The sequence below is a fragment of the Doryrhamphus excisus genome, linkage group LG14, assembly GCF_037039965.1.
Source record: "Doryrhamphus excisus strain RoL-2023G ecotype Guam linkage group LG14, RoL_Dexc_Guam_v1.1, whole genome shotgun sequence".
In the NCBI taxonomy this organism is placed as follows: Eukaryota; Metazoa; Chordata; class Actinopteri; order Syngnathiformes; family Syngnathidae; genus Doryrhamphus; species Doryrhamphus excisus.
Window position 1 is genome coordinate 3,073,738 of NC_136370.1, and position 16,261 is coordinate 3,089,998.

Consider the following 16,261-nt stretch of genomic DNA (forward strand, 5'->3'; position numbering starts at 1 on the left):
CTTCAACATCTCTTTATTAGGTACACCTGCACTAAATTTGGTGACATCCCTAACCCGAGACCAAACATATGTTCTCAACTCTCGCTACTTTTTCTGGTGTCGTAGGAGAGTTTCTGGTGTCTGGGGACTCAAAAGTGAAAGCACGTATTGATCTGAAGTTTGTGTTCCCAAATCAAGGAGTGAAAGCTCAACTTCCAGACAAAGTGATGGTTTTCATCGTTTATCCCATCAGGCTCCACCTTTTGGCTGTGAGCTTCCATGCACTGAAGCTGGAGCTTCAATGGGGACTTACCGTAGACTTACTATAGACCTACCGAACTTACCATTTATTTACCACATAGACCTACAAGATTACCATTGACTTACCATAGAATTACCATAACCTACCACAGACTTACCATAGACCTACTGGACTTACCACAGGCCAACCACACTTACCATAGACATACCAGACTTATCATAGACTTACCATAGACCTACCAGACTTACCATTTATTTACCACATAGACCTACAAGATTACCATTGACTTACCATAGAATTACCATAACCTACCACAGACTTACCATAGACCTACCAGACTTACCACAGACCTACCGGACTTACCATAGACCTACCAGACTTATCATAGACTTACCATAGACCTACCAGACTTATCATAGACTTACCATAGACCTACCAGACTTACCATAGACCTACCGGACTTACCATAGACCTACCACAAATCTACCATAGACCTACCACAAACCTAGCATAGATTTACCATAGACCTACCATAGACCTACCACAAATCTACCATAGACCTACCACAAACCTAGCATAGATTTACCATAGACCTACCATAGACCTACCAGACTTACCATAGACCTACCACAAACCTAGCATAGATTTACCATAGACCTACCAGACTTACCATAGACCTACCACAAACCTAGCATAGATTTACCATAGACCTACCATAGACCTACCAGACTTACCATAGTCCTACCACAAACCTAGCATAGATTTACCATAGACCTACCATAGACCTACCAGACTTACCATAGACCTACCACAAACCTCGCATAGATTTACCATAGACCTACCAGACTTAGCATAGACCTACCACAAACCTAGCATAGATTTACCATAGACCTACCATAGACCTACCAGACTTAGCATAGACCTACCACAAACCTAGCATAGATTTACCATAGACCTACCATAGACCTACCAGACTTACCATAGACCTACCACAAACCTAGCATAGATTTACCATAGACCTACCATAGACCTACCAGACTTACCATAGACCTACCACAAACCTCGCATAGATTTACCATAGACCTACCAGACTTACCATAGACCTACCACAAACCTCGCATAGATTTACCATAGACCTACCATAGACCTACCAGACTTAGCATAGACCTACCACAAACCTAGCATAGATTTACCATAGACCTACCACAAACCTAGCATAGATTTACCATAGACCTACCATAGACCTACCAGACTTACCATAGACCTACCACAAACCGAGCATAGATTTACCATAGACCTACCATAGACCTACCAGACTTACCATAGACCTACCACAAACCTAGCATAGATTTACCATCGACATACCACAGACTTGAGTTGATTTGATGAGTTGAGTTAAGTTAAAGTGTTTTCAGACATTTCAAAGTTGTTTTGTCATCAACAAGCAGCTTGTGCTGTCATAAAGCATTTTCGAGTTCTAACAATATTTTAATGTTGGCTTTAGGATAAATTGGTCCCTGCAAACGTCAACGTGTTCACACTCGGCTCAGCGGCCACATTTCTTGAACTTTTTTTTTCCCTCTCTGATGGACTCTCTTAGGAGCCTGAAGGATTTCAACAAAGCATATGCATGTACGCTATGTTCTTTCATCTTTCATGCTACAGCTTAAGCTCATGTTGGACGGACATAAGCGACTACGTTTTTCCACCTTATTTTGGTAAAAACAAAGATTGGAAGCCACCAATATCACTTTCTATGAAAAAGCAGAGACAAAGAGTACGTTTCCATTTTTAATTTTCACATTGAATCAGTCCAAAATGTGTCATGTAGTTTTATGTACATCAGTAAATTACAAGGTTCTATTGAACTTTTACATTAGCTTCTTTACATACAAAAAATGCTAATGAAATGAAATGCGAGTCAACTTGTTTTTTTTAAAGCTGCATAAATTACTAACTTTTTAAAACCATTCAAGAAAACGTCATTCAGCATTATTTACACAAAGTCTCCTAAATTATACATATCAACAAACTACATCCTCACGCACATTTAATGCCGCTAGATGGAGGAAACCGTGGTCAGATTAGGAGGGGGGGGTACTTGCTTGCCAATGACCTATTGTGATGAGCGTAAATGTAGTGTCATATGCACGTCATACACGTTACGTTATTAGCTGTACACTTCATCACCAGGTCACCGTCAAGGAGAAAAGGGGGGTTTGCAGGTTCAGCAGGTTGGAGGCCAAGATGGCCGACACTGGCTACACGCATCATCACATTGAAGGGTCAAAGGTTAAACCTCCGACATTCTCAGGGAAAGCTAAAAACATTCAAATTGTGCTCGACCACCCGAATGTGTTCAACGTTCAAGTCCAGCCACGTGGGACTTCTTTTCAAAATAAGCTTGCATGTTTCCTCTGACCGTCACAATAAAAGTCCACATGAAAGGGAAATAAATGTTTGAGTTTGCATCAGCAGGAATTGGATAGTCAATAAAAAGCATCATTATAAACATAACCACAGATGTAAACAACAAAAAAATGCCTTGAAGGTAAACAGGAAGTGTCCACACAGCACCTTTGAGACCCCTGCAAAATAAGTCATCACCTGACCCTCGCTAAGCCGTGCGGTTGTGTTGTGTCTTAACGAAAGGTCGACCAATCCTTAGGAAACAAACGTATGAAAAACAAAAAAATTTGAAAGCCAAACAATCCAAAATGAAGTTTTGACCGCTGAGAAGACCTTTTAGCTTCTTTCCAAGCTACTCATTGAAGGTTCTAGCACAAGGATGCCCAAATCACGGCCTGCAGCTTTCTTATTTTTAATTGGCCCAAAATGAATGAATGATGTATTAATATTACATATTAAAACCGTAGGAAAAAAAATATACAAAAAGGGTTACAAGGTTTGCGAAAAAATGTTGAATGTTAAACTATGATCCTACTAACGATGTCTAGGGTGGCTGACCTCCTTTTACGTTTCAGTCAGGGTGTACTCCAATAAATTATTATTACTGTACAAAAACAAAAAGATAACAGTCGTCCCTCCTTTATCACGGTGAATTGGTTCCAGACCTGACCGCGATAAGTGAATCCCTGCAAAGTAGGATTCAATATTAGTAATTAGAGCATAGAAAAACATTATTAGAGCCATGTAGACATGAAATAACACCCCTATAGTCACCTTTCCAGGCCAATTATTCTTTTACATCACACACAGGCTAGTTCATTTATTCTAAAAATGGTGTGTGAAAAAGTGTGTGAAATGGAGTCGGAAAGAAAGACAAAGTAAGAAGCCAAAAATGTACCACTTCCACACAAAGTGGGAGGAGAACTTCATTTAACTGTCATGTCGAGCATGGCAATCTAATCTAATCTGATGTCATGTCTCATCACTGACCCCTAGTGGCCAGAATACCACCCATAACTCGGACCTGGTATTTGTGTTTAATTATGAAAATAAAGAATATAAAATGATTACCTTTGCCTGTATGGTGGGAAAAAGTTTGGACAACCTTGTTCTAGTAGCGTCTGTATCCCGACGATGTTGTTTTTAGCAGCCAGCAGCGTGACGATGGAGGACTTTCATCCCAAAATAATCCCACTTTTCCTCACCGAGGAGGTTTTGTGGATCAGAAAGAAACAAAAACACCTCAAAGCGCTCCCAAAGTGACACGAGACGGATAGTTAGAGACGTCTGAAATACGAACTAAAAAAAATATTGTATATATCAAGAAAGATGATACTAAGTTGTTTAATTCTATAATTACAATATTCTAAGCTTTCCACGATGCTTCCCGTTTCTCCAGACGGCCACAAGTTAACAATGTCGCCATGCAAAGTCTGGTCTTGTTTTCAAACACGAGCAAAGACGACCAACGCTAGCTAGCATGAAAGATGGCAGAGCTAAGCTAGCTTCCCTCGCCTCTGGAGGCTAAAGAAGAAGCTTTGAAAGACAAGCTAGCTTCTTATTCAAGCTAGCTGTGAGCGACGATGGTTGTAGCGGCAAAAATAATAATATTCTAAATAAAAACAACCGACGTAGAAGAGTTCGCTGGTGTTGACCAATAAACTAGCTAGTTTCTTAGGGCGTGTTCAAAGCTGTAGTCCTGCTACTTAAAAGTTGTTCAGTGTTTTAACTCTTATGTAGGGATGTCCCATATTGGCCTTCTTGACAAAAACTGATATTGTCCAACTCTCAACTTCCGATATGAGATGATTTGGATATATTCTGATACAGATATCAAATTTTCAGTACCGATATTATCAGACATCCCTACTCTTCTGAGACAGGAAAAGGAGCTAGCATCATACGGAAGCTAGCGGTGAACAAAGACGCTAGTAGCTGTAAAACGCTGCTGGTGAAGATGCCAATAGAGATAAAATGCTAAGGTACTAAAACAACTAAAAATAATTCATGTTCAAAGAGTTAACCCCTGGACTAAAGTGAATGGATAAAGTATTTTTTTTTTTTTAAATCTAGTGTTCTCTTTCAGCGCCACTTTGTTCTTCCAGGTTGGTGTTCTCCCCGGAATAAGAAAGCTTCCGAGGCCAGCTAGCATGGAGCATGGTGGTTGGAGTTGGAGGAAAGAAAATGTTGGAAAAGACGCAAATAAATAGAAAACCTTGGTTATCCGGCGTAGAGGAGAGAGGCGGTGCCTTGTTATTCCAGTTTCACTTCCAGCAGTTTTCCCAGGCCGTTTCCGGAAAAAAGGAAGTAAAAGAAGCTGGACCGTTAACTCGAGTCCTCACGAGGACTAGCAGCTAGCAGCCGCATGGGAGGAATCATGCATGTCCTCCAGATGTCCACAGGGAGGACACAGGATGGCGGGGGGGGGGGGGGACGGGGGGGGCAACTTAGGAAGCAAACTCGCCATCTGAATGTGGACCGGGGGGCGGGGGCCTTGGGGGGGTACTCGGAGGTACAGTATGTAAAAGTTCTGGCCTACAAAGCAAACAAGACAAAACAAAAATAAAAAGAGGAAAAAAAAAGATGAGATGAGATCTCTTCTAGCAGCAAACCGTCCCAACATGACGGTTAAAATGTTTCTTCTGGGGGGGGCGGGGGCTCAAGTCTGGTAGTGTTCCTCATTCACTTTGAGTGGGCGGAGCAAACGTTCCCTTCACAAGCTCATCCATCAAGGAGACGCTCCCCACTTTTACAGTCAAAGCGTCGCAGCATGCACCTCTTCCTTGAATGATGATAATGGGAGGGGGTGTTGGGTGTGGTCCGGGAGGGGGCGGAGTCAGATGCAAGTGGACGGTTGGGCGCTGGGCTGCTGCTTGCGGTTCCTCAACGCCCCCGACTTCTCCTTGTAGCCCACACACATCTGCTGGGACACGTCCACCAGGGCGCTCGCCACTGCCAGACCTGGGAATAATAATAATAATAAGAAGAACCTTTTATTGTTACCATCATATGGTTTTGGATACAGTAGTTCCAACATGCAAGTTTACATTTGCAGATGTCATCGTTAAGTATGTGATTAGATGACATGTGAGAAATATTAACCTACGTCAGTCTATTACTTGACATAGCTAAGGTGCTACCAATTTACTGGAAAACGTTTCCATGTGCATAGCGCCTTCGAGGGAACACGTCCACGTCAGTATGCTCGGGTTTAACTTGGCCCCCTAACTACAGTTGAAGGGTTTTTGGTAGACGGCAGAATTCATGGTTCCATTTATCACAGCAAGTCTTCTAGGTTCTGAAGCAGCAAAACCACCCCAGACCATCACACTACCGCCACCATATTTTACTCTTCATACGTTGTTTTTTGGGGCTGCACGGCGGCCGTGTGGTTAGCGCACAGACCTCACAGCTAGGAGACCAGGGTTCAATTCCACCCTCGGCCATCTCTGTGTGGAGTTTGCATGTTCTCCCCGGTTAATTAGCCACTCCAAATTGTCCATAGGTATGAATGTGAGTGTGAATGTTTGTTTGTCTATATGTGCCCTGTGATTGGCTGGCCACCAGTCCAGGGTGTACCCCGCCTCTCGCCCCAAGACAGCTGGGATAGGCTCCAGCACCCCCGCGACCCTTGTGAGGATAAGCGGTAGAAAATGAAAATGAATGAATGAATACAGTTGAAGGAAAACAGACTGTTGGCTAAAGTTAGCATAAAATATACGTTGCTAGTAAGTAAGCTAGCACCGGATGCTATGATTTTTGTCGGCGCAAGCTTAAACACAAGATATTTTATTTTTTTATATTTTAATATTCACATTTTAGATATAAAAAATCCCAACATTTTAGGACTTTGACATGGGCGTGTAGCACAAATACCCTCGATAAGAATGCATATGATCGCATTGCTTGACCCTAGTATCATACTGAAGGCTGTTCCTAATATTACGTCTGGTTTATTTCCCTCTATGGTGGTTGGCATTCGATACCCAATGAAGAAACTGGAGTGTGGAACAGGTTTGACGTGGTGCAGTGCATTGTGGAGGATGCAGATGCACACACTCACACACACACACACACACACACACACACACAAGGACCGCAGGCGGCAATTAACACATTCCACACTTGATTAACATTTATTAATCGTCTTGGGGCCGTGAAATAGCGATAAACTAAAGCCGTCTCCAGTAGCGATGTTTATCCGTGTCAAATCCACACATTCCCACCGGCGGCCTGGGATATTCCTAGGGCAGACGTACAACATACGTCGGCTCTCCAGGAAGCATCCATAGTGCACACCGGGATAGTGTCGCCCCCTGTTGGCATTCATGACCGAGTAGGCTGCTCTAACGCCACCAGTGAACATTTAGCGCCAATATGGCCACCCCAAGAAGGAGAGAAGGAAAAGATAATGAGAAGAAGCAAACAAGACAAAAGTGAGAAAAATAGTGAAGATGAGGGGGAAAAGGAGGAGAAAAAGAAAGGGGAGAAGTGATCCAGTGAGAAGTAGAGAACAAGAAGAGAGAGGAAAAGAGTAGGAAGAAAAAAAAGACAGGAAGTGAAGGAGAAAGGAACATGAACAAAGAACAAAGGAACGAGGAAGAAGATGACGGAGGTGGCAGTTGGGTCACAATGTCATGTGACACAATGACGTTATGACCAGCGGGGGGAACAATGAATTCAGGCCAAACTCCTTGATTGGTTTGCTACTACTACTACTACTACTACGACAGAAAACAGGAAGTAAACTACAGGAAGTGCAAGAGGAGAGTTTAATGAATTACAAAACAGTTGTTTGATTGTGGGGGCTCAGTTTGCAGACACACACACACACTCTGCTTACCAGACTGTCCTGGGGGAGGGATGCCACCGCTGCCCCGCGGCAGACGCACAAAGATGGAGAGCACAGCGGCTTTGTTGCCAAAACACGGCTCCAAGGCGATGGGCTTGGGGACAGACTGTGGAGGGAAGGACACATAATAATAAACAATTAGACCACCACCACAGGCACTCACAGTGCCACCTACTGCACACACACTGGAATTGCTCCCGTTTTAGGCCTACTATGGTAATGCTAATGGTTTAATTTCATTTGAACATGCATCAGACTACAATTGAGTGCATCCCATAATCAGTTCCCAGTTCCACATGTCCAAAAGGAGTAGGAAGAAGCAAAGCTTATTAAATCCTACCCCTCCATCTGGTACTTTTACAATCAGTAACTGTTACATTTGTTCACTTCCTGCTTTCCTAATATGGTTTAAGTTTTTTTTTGTCACGTACCGAAGTAGGAGGTGATATGACCATCCAATGCCATAATGGGTACCATAGTAAGTGTCAATATAGTGATATATATAGCACATCATGACTGGTATTTAGCAAACATCAACTGCTTGTATTGTTTCTTGAATTGGCTCATCGTTGTGCATTGTTTGAGGTCTTTACTCAATCCATTCCATAGTTTGATTCCACATACTGAAATGCTAAAATACTAAACTTGCAAGTTAATACATACAGCTTGCTTCACCCCCCAACTCCCCTGCTAGCTTGATGTTGACGTTCTCCGATTGTGGATCGACAAGTTATAATCTGATTATAATCCGCTCCAGAACCTTCTCTCTTCAATTGCCATTGTCCACCCGAAACGCAATCCTGGTTAAAGCCATAAATATGCCTCACATATATTTATTAAACACATTTCAAGTCCAAAATGTATAGGTACTGATGGAAGACTGCTGGAGCTAGTACTTCTGAAGTGTAACAAACTATGGTGTTGAAGGACCACCGTATGGACCACCATACAAGGTGCAATATGCCAACACTTGAGAAAAAATCGTGACCAGTGAAGTATGAAAATTGAATTGTATTATCATATATTTGTACATTTGTATTGTATTTGTATAGGATGCGTTGAAAAATACAATAATAATTTTCTGCCGATTTGCTGGGTGGTGAATGTATGGAGATCCACTCCACACGTGCATACAAGGCTCTTCCACAGCGGTCTTTAAATATCGCATGTGTGCCAATGCCGCTACACACACGTGCACGCGTATTGCACGTAATGATATTCGGGCTTTGACCCAGTTTAGGCATTGAATCTCTACCGAGGTTTACCTTTACTAGCAGCTGTGACAGCCCCTCAAAGACCTGCATTATGTCTGGGCGCACGTGTCTCTGTGTGCGCTACAAAAATTCATGTAAGACCAACCTCCATCTATGGAGCCCTTCTATATCTACAGGAGAGGGAAGGGGAAAATATGAACAATTATTGTAGTTCTATGAATGGAAAAAAAACATGGAACAGTTATATATTTATTTCTATGTGGAAATAAAGGAAATGAGTAGTCCGGTCCTGTCACGTGTCCATGAAACACAAATTCATCCTGTTCCTGTAACAAAGTACAGTGGAACCTCAGTTAGCATGTTTTATTATTATATTGACGCCAACCAAGGTTCCACTGTACTCCTAAATCCCAATTTGTATGGATAAGAAACACCCCCTTCCATTTAAACGTCTCCACCACCGTGGGCAAGACCAAAGGACCTCAGGGACCAGAGATTGGAGACCTGCACCAGGCTGATACGGGCTCCACCAGCATCAGCATGAAGCTTGGTGAGACAGACAGCACTAATGGTGCAATAATTCATAAACAGAAGGAATGCAAGATGACAGTCAGTCACTCTGGCTCGGGACCTCCGTGCAAGATTTCACCCGATGGGGTAAAAACACGAACACGTGCGAAAGACAAGACCCCCCCCATTCTGCTTCGGGGATGTTCTCCGACCAAAATCCCTCCTAAGATGTCTACCACCCTGGTGGTCAAATATCGGAGTGTTATTTCGGAATCAAAACTCAATTCATCTTTACCTCCTTACAAAATCAGACACTTATTTTCCCCACTGTAGCCTCTTTCACGCAGAGATCCGGCAAAATTGCATCATTATTATGAATGAATGATTATTGTCATATTGTTATCCGGTCATTTCCTTGGATAGGACGCTGCTGTACATCATCGTGCAGCTTCATTACAGCTGTCTGAGAGCTACACGTTGTCTGTGTGTATGTGTGTGTGTGTGGGGGGGGGGCTCCTCTGGGAGCTGACAGGGGGCTAAAAGAGTTCAGATGCAGACAAATGGGACTACGGTGGAACCACTCGCTGGCTGGAATCACCATAGTCTCACTTGCACACACACACACACACACACACAGATACTCCATGCTGACAAGGTTACATTTTAACCATAAATCACCACCCTAGTGTTCTGAGCTCGCTCCAGACCAGCAGAACCAGCGACCCAGACGGACTTTGCAAGTTTTATGTTGTAAAAGACCAACTTTGTTGAAAAGAAGGGAAAATGTTTGACTCCAAAAACGTCAACAATGGTTTTGCACTGTGAAATCTACAGCCTGCTTGGATGAGTTTGGCGTCACTTTTATTGTAAATGTTGATCCCAAACCAGAGTAGAACGACAACATCAAGCTAGCAGGAAGCTTTGGAGGGGGAGGAACAAGCAGTGTGTCGAAAATGTTTGCTTTGTCAGCATTCTCTGGTGGTCCTGGACCACAGCACCTTAGCAAAAAGCAGACATCTTATTTATTTGATTTCACCCATAACGTCACGGGACATTTCCTGTTGGAGTCACGACCCAGTAGAAGAGAAATTGTTTAAAGAAATATATGGCACCAATCCAGACAAAAAAAGAAAGAATCCAAAAGATTTTGTATTTGGATCACCGCCTTTTACCCCGTAGGCCAAAACATTTGTACAGTAAATTAGGAGCCAATCAAAGCCTTCCTTCCAGGTGCCAAAATGCAAAGAACATTGGGATAGCGTTCCAGAAGCCCACATGGAGGTGTAATATCACACTCCACTAATTCACACAGCACATGGATCCATTTCTTTCCTCCCTTTACTCCACGGCGTTCGCCTCGGGCTCCGTGGTGCTGCTCTCAGCCGCCGTTTACATCTGGAAGGACAACAACGCCACACACACACACACACACACACACACACACACACACCTCCAGCTTCTAATTTCCAGAGCATCTCAGCCTCTCGCTTGTTGACGTTTCTCATTTCCAGAGAGCACAGGAAGTAGATGTGGCGAATAAACATCAATAAACACGGACCCCCTCCACCCGCCCGCCCGCAGACAAACACACACACACACACCACCACAACAAAAAAATCAATTATGTTTTCTTTGAAGTGGCTCCATGAATGCTGTGCTCCACTCTGAGATGTTCCACACCAAAACGTCTCTTCTTCTTCTTCTTCATGGGTTTTACAGTGTGGAGCCCCCGTCAATTCCCCACCACTCCAACACACAACATCACAGCTTATCTAGACGGAGCAGGCACGGCGACACAGACGCCGCTTCAATTTGCTCCAGTGTTTAGTCTCTCCCACACACACACACACACACACACACACGAGAAGGCACTGTCCCCATCGTTTACAACTCTACCGACCATCGGGATTGGTGAGCTTCTTCCTCTGGAATAACTTCTACTTCAACCTGTTGAAGTGAGCATAAAGCGGCTAGCCTGTTTCTATAGAGACGATCCAAATCCTTGTTTTTTTTGTTTTGTTAGCAACCAAAGAATAAAAAGGGGCATCTCAGGACAAGAATGGATACAACTCTTCAATTCCCGATTAGCAGCAATTTGTTGATCAAGTTGACGCATGCGATACATCCACATGATCGGAAAACGTCCGCTAAAAGCTCATTTCAACATTTCAATGATTGTTCCCTTTTTGGGTGATATGACTGGATCACGACTTCTCTAACATTCCACCCTACAAAAGAAGTCAAAAGTATGTATGATTTGTTCTCATATCGGATTGACATCTGTATCGGCTGATACACAAAATATCGGTACCAGATCGGATGTTGCACTGAGACAGCCGAACCAACAAAATCCATGAAGACCTTGTACGCAGGAAAAAATATATATTTTGGATATTTCTTTTTTGAGGCCAGGCATCTTAAGCTCAGGGTTTAAGAGCTTATGCAGTGTTGGCATAACAACAAATATTTGGTGGTTTGATGGCTAAACGGTTTGCCAAACAGATCAAAAATGAACAATGTGCGCGCCCCAAGTGTTCAGAACACAATAAGGGATTAGTCACGTTACATTAATAGAAATATTGGCCGTCGTCATTCTTTTTGCCCAGTTTGTTGTATTTCAGGAAGATTTTGAAGAAACTTTTCCTGCAAACATCTTAGCCGCCCTGCAAAGAATGAATGTCCATCTTCTATGCCGCTTATTCTCACTCTAAATAACATTTGGCTACAAAATGCTGCACACAGTATTCTCTCATTTATTACGGTTGCTTAGGGCAAGACCAATTATGTGAATTTACGGAAAGTAATAAGAAAACAAGTAATATTTTTGCAGTTGGGGAATAAAAAACCCGTTTACCACCTTCCCAATGCAGTTAACATTATCAGAGCCATCTACACATGACATAACACCCCTATAGCCATCTTTACACTTGCATTAGCCAATATAGTGTACATAATAAGAGACAATACGCCATTTAAAATGTGAGAGGCTCGGTGCGTATCAGACAGGAAGTGACGCCTGAGGTTCAGAGGTGAGTTTTAGCTACAACACGAGTTCATGTCGGGATTATTGTGCTTGTTTGGAGATGAGATCGTTCAAACCTGAAATAAAAGCCACTTCCGAGAATCAAATCTGGTGCTTGTGTGTCTCAGCGAACACCACAGTAACATTACTGAATACTACATATGACTTGTCCGTCAATATTTTTGGACTAGTAATAGGCCGTAGCCGACGAGGAAAGAGTAATGGGAAAAAAAAAATAAATAATAAAAAAAAAAAAATATATATATATATATATATATATATATATATATATATATTATGGGAACAAAGCAATAATAAAGTCGTAATACTATGGGAATAAGGTCTGAATACAATGGGAATAAAGTCGTAATACTATGGGAATAAGGTCTGAATACAATGGGAATAAAGTCATAAAACTATGGGAATAAAGTCAGAATACAATGGGAATAAAGTCGTAATACTATGGGAATAAAGTCGTAATACTATGGGAATAAAGTCGTAATACTATGGGAATAAAGTCGTAATACTATGGGAATAAAGTCGTAATAGTAGGGGAATAAAGTCGTAATAGTAGGGGAATAAAGTTGTAACGTTATGGGAATAAAGTTGTAATATTATGGGAATAAAGTCATAATATTATGGTAATGGTAAGACCAAACAGTTAATATTAATAATATGCTTTTGACAAATAACAAAAATGAAATCTACAGCAAAAAAAAAAAAAAAGAGGAAAGAGCAATGATGAAATAAATAAAGTTGGGTTGTGACTTAATGACCATTAGAAAATGTGGGTTCCAGTTTGAAACCATAAGAGAACCCGCAAACAAGCGGCAGCCATGATGGCCATAGCGAGTACGACCCCCCCACCCCCTCTTCAATGGAACAACTTTGGACTCTGGATTAAGGCCACAAACAACTTTTAATGAATAGGTTCCCAGCATTCCGCACCTTTGTAACGCCGCAGTGGCGTCCTGATAAAAACACATTAAAAAAAAAAAGCAGCGTGGAAACAAGGAGGACAACCCACTCCCCCTCTCCCAATATGAGCCTCGGCAAGCAGATAGGGCGGGACGGTGTGCGGCCCGCGTCTGAGGCAGAGAAAGGCAGACGAAGTGGAATCTAAATTGGATCTCGACTTGCGAGGAAAAGACACGGTGAAAAAAAAAAAAGGAGAGCAGAGGCAGGAGAAGAAAAGGGAGAGCACAGATGGAGGAGGCGGAGGAGGACAGCAGATAGCGGCGGCGAGCTCCTGTTTTGACTTTATGCTCGCTTGTTAAAGACACGTGGCTTGCCACACACACACACACACACACACTTGCACAGTACAGATAAGGCCAACATAGAAGCGCAGACATCAGATGATAAAATCAGTAAAGGGTCAGTAAATTAGAGCGCAACACGAATGTGAAGTAAACATGTCTGACACTGCACTGACACGCAAACAAACAGATGTACCAATCAAATACATCTGACTTTGGTGCACCACTATTTCCTGCCCCCCCTCACTTGGAAGCTGAAAGACCCCCGATGTTTAAAGAGGTGTCAAACACATCTGCATTCAGGCTTCAGCTAAAACTTTAGATACGTTCCCCCTCCTGCATATAAATACCGTTGGGCACTTCACCCCCACCCCGCCACCATAAAGACTATTATCTATGCTGCCCTCACTAAACAGCGGAATTGAAGGGATTGCTCGCGTGCAAGCAAGATAACATAACCGGCCAGGAAAGTTTAGTCTGACCTGTTTGGAGAAAAGTAAAGCCTACTTCTTCCTTCTACAACGTTCATACTAAAATATCCTTAAATCAGCCCAGTGGTCCAAAAATTCATTACCGCAATGTTAACGTAACATGGAAATGACCATGATGTTCTAAGGAGATTAACGAGCATTTTGGTGGGGCTGTCTTACAATATTCAACTATCACTCCTGCAGTGGAATTGTACATCATATACTCATCTCTACTTGACTACTGGGTAGAAATTGCAGTAGTCAGTAGTGTTGGGCATGTTACTTAAAAAATAATTAGTTATAGTTACTTCTCCAGTTACTGAGTTACTCCACTATAAAAGTAACTAGTTACCAGTAAAAGTCACTATTGCCCCCCCACAGCAAAGACGGGTACCATTACAGAGGTTTGTATTTATTGCAGTGGACAGGTGTTTCTGTGCGTATGAGTTGCTCACACAAGACTTGGACAAAGTTTTTTTTTTTTTTTCGGGGACGTAATGTACATTTTACCTTTGACATCAACAACGTTAAAGTAGTGTCTGTACTGCCACCATTTGGCAAACGCTGTTTGGATGTGGGCGGTACGCCGATTGAGTGGTTAGCGCGCGGACCTCACAGCTAGGAGACCAGGGTTCAATTCCACCCTCGGCCATCTCTGTGTGGAGTTTGCATGTTGCATGGCGTTCTGTGTTGGGGTTTGTTACGACACTGATGATGATTTCCATGTTGTTCTTGTGCAGTTTTTCATGTCAATCAACCCCGTGTGTCTCCGGGCAGCACTGGTGAGTGCAATTATTTGATAGAACAAGTGCAGTCAGGAGCAAACATGGCGGCTTCTTCTCAACCTCTTTTTTGGGTTTTCTCCGGGTACTCCGGTTTCCTCCCACATTCCAAAAACATGCTACGTTAATTAGCCACTCCAAATTGTCCATAGGTATGAATGTGAGTGTGAATGGTTGTTTGTCTATATGGGCCCTGTGATTGGCTGGCCACCAGTCCAGGGTGTACCCCGCCTCTCGCCCGAAGACTGCTGGGATAGGCTCCAGCACCCCCTGCGACCCTCGTGAGGAAAAGCGGTAAAAAATGAATGAATTAATGTTTGGATGTGCTCTTAACACCCGTCCACTCAAGTTCTGTGATTGGCCGAAGACGCAATCTTACTAAAACCTGAGCCAATCCTCATTGCTTATGTGGTTCTCCCCCCTCCCTTGTTGCTCTGCAACACTCTCACTTTGTGAGATTTATGAAGTAACGTGCAGTAACGGGGTGTCGAAAATGGTAACGGCGTTATGCTGACAGTAAAAGTAATTATTTAGATTACCCGCTACTGAAAAAAGTAACTTATTTTAAACGGCGTTATTCCCATCACTGGTAGTCAGTAGTAACCACAAGGAAAATGGACGGCACTATTTGGAGTTGCCCTTCTGTCGTCTCCCCAAACATTCAAAAGATTCATTTGCAACTTCGTTGGCTTGGAGACTGATTGTGTGGAATTGGAAAAGCACCAGCACCACCCTCCCACACCCGCTGGATTAAAGACACTTGATTTTTTTTTTTTTTAGGGAAATAGAGAAGATTAGGTTGTCACCGAATGGCTGTTCCAAAAAATTCAGAGAAGCGTCGTGGTCCCTTTCTTAAATTTCTTCATGAGACTTGATCTCAAATCAAATGTTCAAAAAGAAAAAGGAAAATGTCAAGTGATCAAGATTGTATCATTCCGACGCCGTGGGTGATGCTGAGCCGACATGCTTACATACAGTATAATGTGTTTGTTATGTAATAGCCTACAAATCAGCCTTATTGGTCTGAGAATTGGAAATGCGTGTGTGTTTCACGTCAGACAGAAGACAAAGGAGCTGAGATGAAGGCTACGTTGACCGTCAACATCGACTGACTGGCTCATAATTAGGCCTGCACCAAATGTTCTGGCCAATCACCAATTACCGGTCGTTAAGATACAAGATATCGTGTCAGATTAAACATGACAAGATGTCTCGCTCAGGAAGAAAAAATATATTGTGGATGATAAACACTCAATAAATGAAAATAAAGTACATAATTTTGCCATGTACTACGATGTGATATACTACCATGTCTGTGCATGTTTTTCTTGTCCAAACAGGCAGGAAAAGAGTTCACTCCTGTCATTTATAATGTATAAATATATTTGTTATTGTGCTAACAGTGTTTTGACAAGTAATTGCTTTTTCAAGCCATGTTGTTCCTTTTTATATTTTATATGTTCCTTTTTATATTTTATTTTATGTGCACTTTTCTGATGCCT

At 42.5% G+C, this 16,261-nt stretch overlaps 1 protein-coding gene across 1 annotated transcript in view; it reads right to left on the minus strand.

Moving 5' to 3' along the window:
- Window positions 1–2,019: 2,019 nt before the first annotated feature.
- atrn (attractin) overlaps window positions 2,020–16,261 on the minus strand; it is a 61,834-nt gene continuing 47,592 nt past the window's right edge. The window contains exons 28-29 of the mRNA XM_058078695.2: window positions 7,494–7,608; window positions 2,020–5,611 (exon numbers count right to left, since the gene is read on the minus strand). Of these exons, the coding sequence (XP_057934678.2) occupies window positions 5,487–5,611; window positions 7,494–7,608 (240 nt within the window). The 3' untranslated portion in view covers window positions 2,020–5,486. The remainder of the gene's footprint in view (window positions 5,612–7,493; window positions 7,609–16,261) is intronic.